The 15,103-nt window shown below is 50.5% G+C and overlaps 1 protein-coding gene across 1 annotated transcript in view; it reads right to left on the minus strand.

Annotated features, from left to right (window-relative positions):
- Positions 1-13,217: 13,217 nt before the first annotated feature.
- Positions 13,218-15,103, minus strand: part of TTC17 (tetratricopeptide repeat domain 17) — a 115,257-nt gene continuing 113,371 nt past the window's right edge. Inside the window, exon 25 of the mRNA XM_075545857.1 lies at positions 13,218-14,378. Coding sequence (XP_075401972.1) covers positions 14,247-14,378 — 132 coding nt within the window. The 3' untranslated portion in view covers positions 13,218-14,246. The remainder of the gene's footprint in view (positions 14,379-15,103) is intronic.

The raw sequence follows: 15,103 nt of genomic DNA on the forward strand, positions 1-15,103 counted from the left end.
TCAGCAGGGGTCATGCTTTTTAGAGGGTATCCAGAAGATGAGCAGCTGTCTGTTTACCAGAATCTCTAAAGGAGACCAGGGTGACAGCAGTTTCCACCACTCACACGGAGTCCCTGGGCACTGGGCCACGGAGAGCCAACCCAATGCAATAGCTAATGCGCCTTCCCCCACTTAAAAAAATATATTTTATTGGGGGCTCTTGCAGATACTATAACAATCCATAATTCAATTAGATCAAGCATAATTGTACCATCATCTTCAAAACATTTTCTTTCTTCTTGAACGCTGATATCAGCCCCCCTTTCTCCCCTCCCCACACCCTACCTCCCAGGAACCCTTATTATATTTTATATTATTATTTACCATATCTTACACTATCCAATGTTCCATTCATCGTCCAGTCGGTTATTCGCTCCCCTTGAGAGGGTTTATACAGTCATCATTGCTATCAGTTCCCCCATCTCTTCCCGTGCCCTCAGGGAATCATTACTCCCGTTACTATTTCTGAAGGGTTTATCAAGCATTTCATGCATGGAATGATCTTAATTATACTAATGAACATACATGGGTCTCAGAAGATTAATGAGGTAAAACTAAGACCATCATAGTAAGGGGAGGAAATATTAAAGAACTAGAGGACAGTTATGTGATTACCCAGTGGTGCACCTTCCCTTCATGCCCACCCTCTTCCCTTCTCCCAGGTCTCCTGAGGGATGGCTTAAGGGCCAAGCCACAACCTAACTCACTACCATTGAGTTAATGCTGACTCATAGAGACCCTGTTGGACTGGGCAGAACTGCCCCTGAGATGGCAACACTTTATTGGAGTAGAAATCCTGCCCCCCACCCCCCCAACAATCTTTTTCCCTTGGAGCAGCTGGTGGTTTTGAGATGCTGACCCTGTGGTGTGCAGTAACCAAAGGTCACCACTGTGCCACAAGGGCTCCTGGCTTAAGGGCGGAGACTGTGAAATCAGGATGTAAGGCCTGACAGCATGGGGGACCCTATAACTCTGGGGGTTTCCCCAAAAGTCTGGGGTGTGGATGCTATAGATGAGTGGTTCCCAAAGTGGGAGATACACCCCTTCCTCCTGGGCGCGCTGTCACCACCCAGGGGGCCAGGCAAAAAGATACCTACACTTGTCCTGGATTTTGGCTATCGTCCCAAAGTTTTAAATTGCTGGTGGGGTGGGGTTGGGAAGAGGTACTGAGTACATTTTTGCCTGAAAAGGGGGTGGTGAGCCAATTAAATTTGGAACCTTTGGCATAGATAGAGGCTGGAGAATTGGAGTTGGAGGTGGCAGGGTTCGGGGACACATGGACCAAAGGCAGACCTCCTCTGCCCTGGCTGGAGTCCTTTGTAAGGCCGACCGAGGAGCATTTTGGAGGAATCAGCGTGTAGAGCAAGGAGGTCCTGGCTTCGGACGGTGAGTCCTTTACTGGTGCCCAGCAGGGTGATTTCATCTTCTGGTCGCCATGTCCTGGGCTGTACACCCAGCACGCTGGGGTTCACGGAGGAAGAGGGCCCCCGGAGCTGTCAGAGTGGGGTCGAGTAGCTCAGGGGGCCAGCTGTCTCTGCCTTCTCTCCCAGCCCACTTGTTTCTCCCTCCCCACGCTCCCCATCTCCGCACAATGCTGAGATGCCCACAGCACTGATGCCCCTCAGTCTCCCTGGGAGACGCCCCAGGAACCTGCGTAGAGCAGGACAGGACATACCCTCACCCTATACACAGGGCGTGTTTCTGTGAAGGGTGTTTCCAGGTGTCCTTTGTTTGTCTGAGTGTGCTTATTATGATCTTCCTTGAACTTGGGCTGCCTTTGCCATGCGGAACAGCAGGCGTGACAGGCTGAGGGCGCACCTTGTGAAGAGCTGAGACCCCCACCCCGCAGGGCCCCCACCCCAGCCACCGTCCTAGGCAGTCAGATGGCCTCAGTTGGTGGCCACCTGAGCAGAAGACCCCAGGGTGCCCGCCCAGCCCTGCACCTCGATCTCCGCCCCCGTCCTCAGTCGGCACGGAACACGACCTGCAGCTGCGTGGGCGTTCGGCGAGGGGGATGAGGGCGGGGGAGACACGATCTCCGCGGGTTGCCTGGCCCCGCCGGTCCTTCCAGAACACACGGGGCCCTCTGGTGGCCGCCAGGACGCATGACCGGCGTTCCCCATCCCTGCGCCCGCCCTTGGCTGCAGCAGCTCAGAGCCAAGGGCGGTGGGGAAGACAGGGAAGGGGACGTGGAGCCTGAATTCAGGGACTGGCGGTCAAGGCTGTGGCCCTCGCCTGGCCCTTGTTTGCACGTCCAAAGCCCTGCCAGCTGAGTCTCCTCCAAGCAGTCAAGCTCTCTCCAAGGCCAGCTTGGCAGCTCATTTGCAGACCTCCCTGTTGGGGTGAGAGGGTGGGCCAGGGAGAAGCCCAGAGTGCAGGATAGACACCCCCCCATTAGGTTCTTTGATGGAGTGGGGGGGGGGAGGCAGAGAAAGGGGAGAAAAACTAAAAAACTCACAAGGCTCTCTAGGGCCATTTACCTAGTGGGTGTTGCTCTTGGCAAATACAGGTCTCTCCCCTGGGGTCCTTGGATCAGCTTTAAGAACCGACTGCTGCCATCCGTAAGAGACAGCTCAGGAGCATTCTTTTCCAGGGTAAGGGGCCAGAGCTTCTCCAAACAAAACTCAATGTCATTGCTTGATGCCGACTCATAGCTCCTCAAGTTCCACCCCCATCCACCCCCCAAAAAGTACCAGTACCTCCGTTATATCCATTGGATCTGAACTCTCTCATCCACGTAGAATGTAGGTCCTTTCTAATGAGTCATGTTGGGAAGGGACGAGTGAGCTCAAATGAGCCCTGGTGGTCTGCTGACAGCCTGGTCGGCAGTTCAAACTCACCAGCTGTTCTGATGGGGCACAACGAGGCTGTTTGTTCCTATAAAGATCTGCTGTCTCAGAAACCCTACAGAGGGTTATTGTGAGTTGGGTGTGGGGTGTGTGTGTGTATGTGTGTGTGTGATGGGGGAGGATGTCTCTCGTTAACCCCGGTAGTGTAGTGGGGTAAGCAGTTCGATCCCGTAGTAGGTTTGTGTGTAGCTGGGTTCCCTCTTCTTCAGGAACAGCTTGAAGACGGCGAGAAAACCCCAGGTGTACTTTTGTTCCTAGACCGAACCCAGCTCGATTACCTGTCCTAGTCATCAGCCTTGCCGCCTAAGGACTGTCAGCTGTTTCCCCAGATTCCCTCCATCTTGCTAATTGCAAGGCCAGTAGTTCGAAACCACCAGCTGCCCTACAGGAGAAAGATGAGGCTTTCTACTCCCATTAAGAATTACAGTCTCAGAAACCCACAGGACCAGTCCTACCCTGTCCTATGGGGTCGCTGTGAGTCATCATGACTCGATGGCAGTGCATGCAAGACCAAAATGTGTTCCCCTCAAGAGCTTTCGGGGGAGCATGGCGGAGTGTGGGAATCTCCCTGGACCACTGAGAACAGGAAGAGGCCACCCTTTGGGGCAGTTTTTAGGGGTAACTACTTTGGAGGGTCAGCGTGGTCCCTTAAAAGCCAGCCATGAGAATAAGACACAGGTGGGAAGAAGACAAGGGCAGGACTCTGCCCTTACAAAATTTCTATGCTAACAATGGAGGCTGCTGATAAACAGCTGGATGTAATTAGGGACATGGGTTGAAATACTTCTGATGTCATTTTCTTCGGCCCTTTCATAGAGCCAATTTCCACAGGAAAGGGGTGGGGTGTGTGAGGGTGTGTGTGTGGACGGGACTTACTGCCTCAAGAGAAGATCTCCATGAAGGCAAAGATGGCATGAGACCCATGGCATGTCTCCCTGACAGATTGAGGGCATCGCCTGCCTTGGTGTTTGGTTATCTCTGGCCCTGCGCCATCACCATCCCCTGGCCTGTGATTGTGAGCGTATCTTTACCTCCACTAGAATGTAAGCACCTTGCGGGCAGGAGCGGACTCCTTTGAGTGTTTTCACGCCGCAAAGTTTACCTGGTCGACATTTGTGTTTAAGCCCACTGCTTTCTCCCTCCCAGTTCTTTGGCTGGCGCTTCAGACCCATACACCCACCTGCCGAGGAGCTGGGTTCACGGCAGCTGGTCCGAGAGCATGGCCCGGAACCACCAACCCTCAGTGTCCTCAGAACCAGCTGGAGCCCCAAGAGACAGCAGGGGGCACGTTTCCCAGCCCTGCCTTTGGGGACGCCAGGTGGACAACCAAACACTAAAAATACAGCCGAGTCAGTTCAGAGCCAGGGCACCTGGTGTGTGGGGGCCGGAACGGGGCTCCTCAGGGTTTGTTCTGGCTGATTTTTCAGAAGTCGATCCCCAGACCTTTCTTCGGAGGTGCTTTGGTATGGACTTGAACCTCCAACGTTTCCATTCACAGCCGCTGTTTGCACCACCAGGCACTCCAGTGTGAGACTGGGAGTTCGATATTGGCCAGTGGAGGGGTGGAGTGGGGTAGTTTACACCACAGGAATTGGCCATCCCTGCAAACCAGAGACCCCCTTAATATTGAGAGATAGTTGCTAGACATTTACCATAACCCTACTGCCTGCGTTTTAAAATTAAATTTCACACTGTCGGGTGCACCCAGACGCAGTAGGTCTGGAGCAGTGACCGGAAATGTACACTTTGATCAAGGTCCCGGGGGATGCTGATGCTGCCAGTCTGGGGACCGCGCTTTGAGAGCCCGTGGCCTGCTCAAAAATACGTCCAAATTTCAAATCATCCTCTTTTCCTCAAACTCACTTGGTCCCCTGTGTTTTGTGTGGCAGGGTGCGATCACACCAGCCATTGGTGTCCTGGGGGCTAGATGAACAGCTTTAGCTCCCTTTGTGGCCAACTGATCACCAGGCCCTGGTAACCGCTCTTGCCAACCCTCCTCTCACCATTCACCTTCTGCTCAGCCCTCGGTTGGGCTGTAACTCGTTCAGGCTCCGTCTCTCTTTGTGGAGTTGCCTGCTGGGTGGTCCCCCATGTTCATCCTCTCCCTGGTCCCCTGTCAACCCCACTTTTAATTCTCACAACATGACTTTTACCACTTATACTCGTAGCTGGCCAATTTCACCTCATAAATGAACCTCTAGTCTGTTAAAAGGTCTACATTTCTATAATGATTCTTTAACAGTTTTTTCTCATGAGAACTTTTCTTTCCCCCAAACTGAATTAATCTTATTAACCACAGCACAGCAGCGTGGTCTGGGTCGTTCCCAGTCTGAAACAGGTGGCTGGTGCCTCCTTAATTGATTGCAGGAGCAAAGTCAAGCTCGTGCCCTTGGCAGGGAAGGCCAAGGATTGAAATCCCCGTGCTGCCCCTAGGCCTACTGCTCACCGTCACTCGTCATGTCCCTGGTGGTGCAAATGATTAACAACCTCCCTCCGAATGGAAAGGTTGCAGGTCTACCCAAATCACCCTGAGAGAAAGTTCTGGAAAGTTCTACTTCCTTCCCCCTCCCCCAACTCAACCACTGAAAGCCCTGTGGAGCACGGGTCGGCTCTGGCACACTTGGGGTCACATGAGTCAGAAGTGACCACGGCAAGGGGTGGTAGGCTTTGCTTTGCAACTGCTGTTCCCTCTGGGAGGAGTTCCCGTCCCTCCCTGTCCATTGGCTCATGCTTCCTCATCCTTCAGTGCTTGGTCTACGTATCACCGCCCCCACCCCTCACCCCGAACAGTTCCAAACCATCTTCCCATCTCAGGCTGGCCTGGTGTGCCCACCTTCCTTCCTCCGCCCCAGGGCTGCTGATCCTGCCACCTCCTGAGTCCCTGGTGACCTGACTGCCTCACCCTCTCACTGCAAGCTCCTGAGGGAATCACTCAGTTTTCGTTGGTAAATCTTTTCTTTGTCCTTCCCATTGCGCCCAGCACCCAGCAGGCCCCTGGCTTGGCATGGGTTGCTCCCCTAGAAGACAAGAATCCAGGTGCAAGTTGTTTATTTACGAAGCGATCCAAGAAAGCAGCAGAAGGAGGAGGGAGAGTCAGGTGGGGAAGGGGAGAAGGACAATGTAAGGTGTCCGGTTATGACAGTTGCTCCTGGGGACCACTGGAGCTCAGTCCCATGGAGGCTTCTGGGAAGAAGTACAGAAGCAGCCTCAGAGTGATTCCACTCAAGGGACTTCATTCACCGACTTCCCATTTGTGGTAGCAGAGAACTGCTTCTGGGGGAACCAACTCCCTCGTACCGTGAGCTTGCGCACCAGGCAGCATTCTCCCAGAGCCTGAACAAAGCCCTTAGCCCAGTCCCAGCATTCAGGCTCCTTGGCCTTGGACAGCAGGACTGTGGGCAGGTACCAGTAGCTCCGGCCCAGTGCTCTCAGATAAGGAGATGTGAAGGGCAGGGAGTCTCCGGCAGAGGAGGCTGTGTGTCAGAGACACCCAAGGCTGAAGGAGGAGCATGGTGTGGCGGGACCTGCAGCTGACCTCCTTGCACTGGAGAGGAACCAGGGTCCTGCCCCATGTCCCATCAATTTCATGTGGCGCCCACACCACATCCAGCCTCAGAGAGAAGCCTCCTGCAAAGGCCCATGCTTTCGAGTTTTCTCAGTGGACATGCTTTAGGGCGCTCTCTCTGGGGATGCGCTCCGTTAGACCCTGTTCAGTGTCTGGGGCGGGGCCCCTCTGTGGATGAGGCTGGACTCCCATGGAAGCGCTCATCTCAGGGAACTGCTCGTGAAGGTGACACGGTTCCATATCAGTCACCCTGTGTGACTGTTGAGCACTTGGTAGGTGGTTAGTTCGCCAAAGGTCCTGCATTTTTATGGTAGTTCAATTAAAAAAGAAATCGTCATGCATTTAAATGTAAGCAGTTAGATGTGGTCCACGGCTACTGTTCTTGACTCTGGGACTGCAAGTCCCAGGGCTTTTGCCCCCTCCTCTCCTCCACTCCGTGTTCTCTGCCAGGCAGCTCCCGCCTGCATTTCCCTGTGCCCAAGGACACGGTGGCCTGGGATCCTACAAGGTGCCCTTCCCTTCTGACTGAGTTAGGCCCTCAGCTCCTCAGCCTTGTGTCCAGCTGCCACCTGCAGGATTGGAAGAGCAATGAGCAGAAGGTGGCCTGATCCTTGAGCTAGATGTAGACTGCGGCCAGTCACAGCCAAGACCTCCTCCTCCTCCTTGTCCTCGTCCTCCTGTCCTCCTCGTTAGCTGCCCACACACCACCACCACCACCACCACCACCACCACCGCCACCGCCGCCCCAGGCAGCCCCTCTCCTGGGTGTCTGGCCGGAGAGAGAGTAGCCAGAGAGCAGGACTCTGTACATGTTCTCAAAACTCGTGGAGAGACCCTAGTGGAGACCCCTGCCTCACGGTGGCCGTTTTTGTGGTGGTGGTGGTTTTATAAATGGGTTTTATTGGCAAATACTTCCTATATCGTGTGATTTAATTTGTCTGATCACATTAAGAAGATTTGTGCAATCAGCACCACACTCAATTTCAGAACATTTGCCTCTATAGATCGACCGATTTTGAATTTATTTACTTTGAATAGTTTCATTGGGACATAAGCCACATATCGTACAATAGTTCAAGTCTATCAAGAAGACTTGTACAGTCATTACGACAGTCAACTTTGGAACGTTTTCTTCTTTCTTGTACTCCTTGTTATAATTAGTTCCCCGCTGTCCCCCACCTTGCCTCACCATGTCCCCAAGAAACCATCAATCCAGTGACTGTCTGTATAGATTTACCCATCCTGGATTGCAGATGCGAAAAACATGCAAACACCCACAATAAATAAACAAAAAATCTAACAACTGTAACAGGAATAAAATAGAGAAAAACCTATATTGGAAAGAAAGCAGAAAATATTAAACACTAGAACAACTTTAAAATGGGTCGGAAGGGAGATCAAATGATAAGGAGTGTTAAATTGTAACCTGACCACGTCCGCCATGATCCACTCTCCAGTGCACTCTGCACTATAGCACATGCCTGGGCTACGTGATCGGACGGGATTCACCAGAGCCCAATTCCACACGTTTCCTCTTCACTTATTTAAAATTTTGAATTGACCTTTAAATGGGCCAAAAGGGAGCTCAAATAAGGTAAGATATTATATGATTTGTCGGGAGCCGTGAGGCCCGGCCATAACCTTGCCTGTGTGGAGCCATGAGGCCCGGCCATTGTCTTGATCTTTATTGCCTGAGCTCTGTAACTTTCCACACACAGGAACTGTTTGTTCTGCAGTCATTGTTCTCAGGGAAACACCTGCGGCTTGCTTCCCCCATTTATTGTTCTCAGGGAAACACCTGTGGCTTGTTTCCCTTTCCCTGGCCTATATAAGCTGTAGCCTTTTACTCAATAAGCCAGACTTGATCAGACTGCTGTCTTGTCTCCGTTTCTCGTGCCTCTTGTCCCCCCAATTCCCACTCCCCGCTCCAGGGTCCGCGTTGAAGTTTCCGCGGGTCGGGACAATGATATATTTCACCTAACTGTATCTACTTTAATTGTCTCTGCAATGCTCTCTGTTAACAGGGCTACTGACTGTGGTCCGAGGGACTCACTAAAGACTCAATCTGTGTGCACCTGCAGATGGATTTTGGGCTTCCACTGTCATCCATAGCCTTCTGCAAACTAGGTGGTCATAATTTAAGCTCTGATGCAATTTCCTCCTTCAGATTTGGGTTCTATTATTCATAATCCTTGAATCACACAGGCTGGTGTACTTCCATGTGGAATTAGTTGATGCCTCACTTAGATGGCTACTTATTTGAAGACAAGCAAGTCTTTAAGACTCCAGACACATTTTTTTTTTCTGATAGCCAGGCACCATCTACCATATATACTCGTGTAGAAGCTGAGTTTTTCAACACAAAAAATGTGTCTGTGGCTGCGCTCTATCTCTTCCCCTGGTCTCTGTGTTAATTCACATCCTGCATTTCCCACCCTAGGCTTATAATCGAGTCAATCAGTTTTTCTGGTTTCCCAGGCAATAATTAGGTACCTCGGCTTATACTCGGGTCGGCTTATATTCAAGTATATATGGTAGTTTCTTCCCCATATTTTTCTCTAGCACCCATATCTTCAGTGTTCTCTTTATGAGAGCAAGCATCAGTGCTGGACATTTTTATGCTTCCTAGGGAGCTGCTGGTGGTTTCAAACTGCTGACCTCTCAGCAGCCTAACTCATAACCAGTACACCAACAGGGGTCCCATAGTGCTGCACATTTTTATGAAGTAAGGGTGTAGAAAGCGTCTGTGGAAAGTAAGTGAACTGGGGCTGTTCTCAACTAGTAAAAGGTGCCCACTCTCAAAGCACTGGGCATTTTCTGCAAGGCGGGTTTTTCTGTGGTGTGCTGCTGCAGAGATTCTGGGTTGGTAACTCTGAAGGGGTGGATTTTAGTCGAGGTGGAAGCCTACCCTGAAGACAATTGTCTCTGAAGCCTTTGCCTCATTGAGCCCCGATGAAGGATAGAATTCAAGGCTATGAATAGCAATAGGTTCATGTTTGCCCAGGGAAGATGCTAGAACTTCTAGGATGGAAGGTCATGTGTAGTGCAAGAAGTACTCCCTGTAAACCTCCTGTTATGGTGACAGATCGGGGGTTCCCCCTGCCCCACTTCCACACTTGAAAATATATGAGGTGGCTTATGAAAGTTGGTAGGAAAAACAGAATTAAAAGATAATGGAATTTTCCCATGAACTTTTTTACATCCCCCTTGTGCACAAAGGTAGAATATCTATCTATCTATCTATCTATCTATCTATCTATCTATCTATCTATCTATCTATCTATCTATCTAATCTATCTATCTACCTATCGAAATTTAGAACTGACTCAAATGTAAGAAAGGGAAATTGCCAGGGGCTAGCAGTGGTGTGGGAATGGTTACGGCACAGCCTGCATGCAGGCTGAAAGACCGGTGTCTCTGGTTCCATGTAGGTAAGTACTGGAAAGAGACCTCACTGACGACCGAGAAACCAGAGCTCTTTGTGAAACCAGAGATTGGCCACCAGGGGCTAGAAACAGCCTGGAAAGTTCTTGACCATCAGACCAGGGTCGGTGCTGGGGAGAGGGCGGATTTCCTCAGCCTCTGGGTAGAAACTGGAGCCCTGAACCTTCTACCTGAGGGAAGGTGGGAATCTTATTCACACTTCCCCCATAGTGTGATGCGCAAGCTGAGAAACAAATACAAATCTGGCTTTCAGTTATCCTGTTTTTAATGTAGGGATGATAATAGGTACCAGTGCCAGTGTGTTGTCAGAAGGTGTAGCATAGCTTTGTCCCAGGTGAGATACTTAGGATGATCCCAGGGCAGAGTCGGAGCCCAACAAATGCAAGCTCAGAACCCGGCACCTCGCTGGCTCAGTGAGCTGAAGAGATCAGTGACCAGAGAAGCTGGAAGGGATCAGATGAGAGCGGCTGCCAGGTGGGTAGGAACCTCTTGGCAAGTAAGAGGGCCTGTCTGCTGGGGAATAGATCAAACTGGGGCTGCAGAAGTCAGGAGCATGGATCGCTGGGTCTTCAGAATCCTTTAAAAGTTCCCAGGTCCTACAACATGGCGACAGTAACAATAGCGACCACTCACTGGCACTTGGGATACATTAACACGTCACACTCTTTATCACCTTGGCTTTCCACAGCTGCCCTGTGACGGGTATTTCTCATTACTTTTATTTCATTTCTTCCGGTGAAAATCCAGCCCCGAGGCCAGTGGCTTCTTCAAGCACTCATTGCTGGTTAAGATGTAGGGAAGGACATGAAGCCAGTCCAAGGGTGGCATTACAAAGGATGAGCCTCCACCATAAGCCCCAACGCACTGTCATAGAGTCAATTCCAACTTACAGTGACCCATTACGGGGTTGCTGAGCCTATACGTCATGATGGGAGCGGACAGCTTCATCTTTCTCCTGAGAGAGGCTGGTGGGATCGAACTGCTGGCCTTCCAGTTAGTAGCACTCCAATATAAGGTGACCAAATTTTAACATTGGTAATGCGGGACACCATTGATAAAACTCATATCCTGGCGAAATAGCCACAAGGCAGCCAAAAACCGTATACCCTGGCTTGTCATGCATTCTTTCAAAAAATTGGTACTTTTTAAAAATGCCATGGGACACAGGAAAAATTGTTAAAAATCGGGACTGTCCTGCCAAAAGTGGGACGTCTGGTCACCTCTTTATAGCCTCTCCTCTGTGCATGTGGAACACAGGAAACACCATGAACAGGCCCTGCGACTGACTGGGCACTTGGTTGCCAGTCCTCTCTGCACCAGTTGGGGGCAGTGTCTGTGTCACGACATTGAGAAAAGCAAGCTTGTAGTCCTGAGGGAATAGGGCAGTCACAGGGCAGAGACGCTGCCAGGCAGGGATGGGGCAAATATCTGGCTTAGGACTGTTGAGTGCAGTGATGGTGCCTGCTCCCTGCCTCTCCATCATTTCAGGGCTCTCATGTCACTGGACTTAGAAGAGGTACCCGTGGCCCATTAACTGGTCACACAGGGCCGCTTCCCATGGACCTGATTGAAACCACATCTAAAATGGACTGGGTACAAGCAATGGAAACAACGCCCCAATTATTAAAAGGAAAAAAATAGTCACTCTTTCCTTCCTCGTGGCCAGATTCACTCTTGTCCCTTCCTCAAACTCCATTTGTCTACAACGAATCCGACGTGGCCACCAGGAGAATGGCTGCTGAATGAGCCACACGAGAGATTTGAAAGCCTGTGGGCACACAAGTCACGGTGTTTCCAATCGCCTTGCACACATGTGAAAGTCCGACTCTGAACAAGCAAGCCCGAAGCAAGGACACGCTTGCATGATGTTGCTGATGAAGAAGAGTGCAAACACGCCCTGAACACGGGCATCTGCTCTGGAGGAAGGGTGCTCCGAACGCTCCTGAGAAGCAGATAGCGGGACTTTGTCTCCGGTGCTTTGGATGGTCATCAAGAGAGCGCAGTCCTCGGAGCGGGATCTTATGCGGGATCAAGTACACGGGTGGTGAGAAAGAGGAATTCCTCCAATGAGACGGACTGACACCGTGGCCGCAGCAAGGTGCTCACTCAGGGTACCAATGGTGATGGCGCAGGAGCCGGGGTTTCTCTTGTACACGGGGTTGCCCTGAGTTCAGACCAACAGCGTGTGCACAAAACCCGGCTTATCATCCCCTTCCAAAGCTGGAACTTCTCCAGGGGCTCCCACAGACAACTAAACAGTGTATCATTCCCAGGATAAAGTGATGAAGTACCGATTCACACACAGGGCAACTGGCATTAGGTTTCATGAGAGAAGTCAGACCCAAAGGGCTAACTACTGTCTAATTCCAATTACAATAACATTATAGAGAGGGGGGGCAAGGACTGGGGCCGGGAGCAGACAGGTGGATGCCAAGGGTAAAGTGTGCGGGGATTTCACCTTCAGGAACACACACACACACACACACACACACACTATAGACGTCATCTTATTCATTCTCTTGTATTTTGCCATCAAAATACAGATACAGATACTGTCCACTGTTGACTCCCCCTTCTCAGTGCCCCTCCCTCCCCAACATAAATAACCTGACAGTGGACAGGTGTTCCCGAGTCACTTGTGGGTGATGGTTGAGTACGTCAATGCATGCAAACGAAACCCATACAAATGTCTGCTTTCAGGAAAAAACATGCCAACTTGGGGGTGGCGGGGAAGCAGTGACTTGGCTCCACGGTCCGTCTCTTGGCTCACTACTCAGTAACGGAGTTCTGAAGACATTGCTGGAAAGGTTTGGAATGAAATGGCCTCTGAAGCGCATCCAGGGCAGCGCAGCCTCGGGTACAGCTGATTGCTCCCTGGCTTCTAAGAACTGCCAAGAGTGCCACAAGCCAGTGCTCCCAGCACAATGACCCAATACAGAGCGTCTGATATCCTAGGAAAGTTGACAGACTCAGCTTTCTGTGGAAGCCTCTGCCAGAGGGAAAGGTGCTCCCTGGAGCTCACGTGGACACACCTTCAAGTCTTTAGGTTCGTGCTCTTACCCAAGGGGCCATGTCGTCATTTAGAGGTCAATTCAATAGCACCCTCTGAATAGCCAGTGTCTGCATCTTTCCCAGGTCAGTGGACAACTAAGCCCTCCACCACCAAACCCAGTGATGGCTCGTCCCCCTCCTCCCCCTCCCCTTACGAGGAGAAACATGGCGACCATCTAAGCCTAGGGAAGATGAGGTGTATTCATAGGGAGGCTTCTGGTTGTCCACTTCAGTCTGGTTTCAAAGAAACACGACACTACAGACAGATCTTGTTCATTTACAGTTTTAATTTTTGTTTTCAGTAGTGCCCTTGAAGATTCCCAAATGTCTGGAGCATCCGATTCTCCTGGGACCACAGGTAGAGGCTTTGTACGGAAACACTGGGCCTCGCTCCCTGCTCTCCTGAGGAGCTAGGGCGGGAAGCCTTGGAGACAGGGAGCTGAGGCGCGCACCTTAACCCAAGATAGGAAACACAGTGAACGAAGGATTAGTGGAAACAGACGCGGTCTATAGAGGCTTCAAATATACATATTCTATATATATATAAACCAGTTATATAGGAGTTCAACTGATTGGTTCCTTGTGTTGTAATTAAAATACAAATGATATAGATGTACACTGCCGATGTCCCCTTCTCAGTGACCCCCTCCCTCCCCAACATAAATTAACATGACAGAGGTCAGGTGATTCTAAGTTTTTGCTGTTGTAGATATGTTTTTAAACCATTCCCCCATCCTCCCCTGCAAACTACCTCTGAGTTTGTAAATAGCAGCATGGAGCGGACAGGACTGGGGACAAGCCTGGAGGTCTAGCGGGCAGGGTGCAGAATACTGCTTCTCACTGACTGGCATCAGATGGGCGTTTGCGTTTCCACTGACAACGGAGGTTACGAGAGGAAGCAGAGGATGTGCAAGGTGGTTTTGGCCTCCTCCAGAGGAGGCGGCTGGCTGGACCACGGAGAAGAGCCCTAAAGGCCTTGAGGTTTTGGAGACAGAACACAGCTCCAGGTATGTCTTGGCTCAGTATTTACAGTTATCTTTAAGCTACATCTCCCACCCACCCCCCTCAAAGAAACTTGTGTTCCTGAAGATGCCTCTTCTGGGGATGGGTGGGGAAATGAGGAACTCAAAAAATAAAACAAACAAAACAGTAAACCAATTCCCACATATTTAAAAGCTCTGTTACAAGTCTTCCTTGGTTATTTTCACACACTTCATTAAAAGTAGATACCGACAATAATTGATTTCTTAAGCTTTTTTTAAGAGCATGAGGGGGAGAGGGAGGCAGGAGGTGGGGTACTAAGGAGACCGCCGTCCCTTCTTCAGCATCAGGTGGCACTGGATGGTCTGGATCCGGTTCTTGGCAGGGACAAACTCCGGCTGCAGCTGCAAGGTTGACTCATACCACACCAAGGCTTGTTCAAACTCCTCCTGTGGGGGGTGACAGGGACACATGTGAGCAGGATGACACCACCTGAGTGTACAGGCAAGGAGACTTCCCAAAGTTCATCGAAATGGAATTGGAAGATTTTTTTTTTTAATGCTTCATATCTCAACATAAGCTCCATTACGGTCAAGACACTTTTACAAGTGATGACGGCAGCCAGCCACTCAGATCATCCCTAAAGAGTGGACTCTTTTAACATTATTAAAGGAAGGAAAAATGGTACCCGTTTCCTTTATATATACATGTGTGTGTATATAAATAAATAAGTAAATAAATATTAGGACACAAAACAAAGTCAGAAGGGCCGTCAGGTAGGTGCTTTGTGATTCCCCATCTGACATGTTCACAAACTGTCCTTTGATGAGCGGTGTGAGCAGGATGTCTCTCTGGAGCAGCTTTCCTGGCCATTTTACTGCTCAAGCTTTGACTAACTTTCCTAAGGAGATGTTCTCATTCTTTAGCTTTCCATGAAATCAACAAGCCTCAAGCACACCCCAAAACGACGGTCCTGACTCATCTTTGTGCCTCACGGCACTGCTTGGTAGCCACTGCTTTGACCGTGCTTCGTCTTCAGGACCGCGCAGGTAAAGCCATCTTTCATCCTGCCAGTGCTTCCAGGAATGTTTTAGGATCTCAATTCCAATTCCTTAACATCTCCTCTGGAAGCGCTGCTCTTTTCTGCAACTGATCAAACCGCCGTGGTTCTGGC

Source organism: Tenrec ecaudatus, chromosome 4 (assembly GCF_050624435.1).
Source record: "Tenrec ecaudatus isolate mTenEca1 chromosome 4, mTenEca1.hap1, whole genome shotgun sequence".
Lineage (NCBI taxonomy): Eukaryota > Metazoa > Chordata > Mammalia > Afrosoricida > Tenrecidae > Tenrec > Tenrec ecaudatus.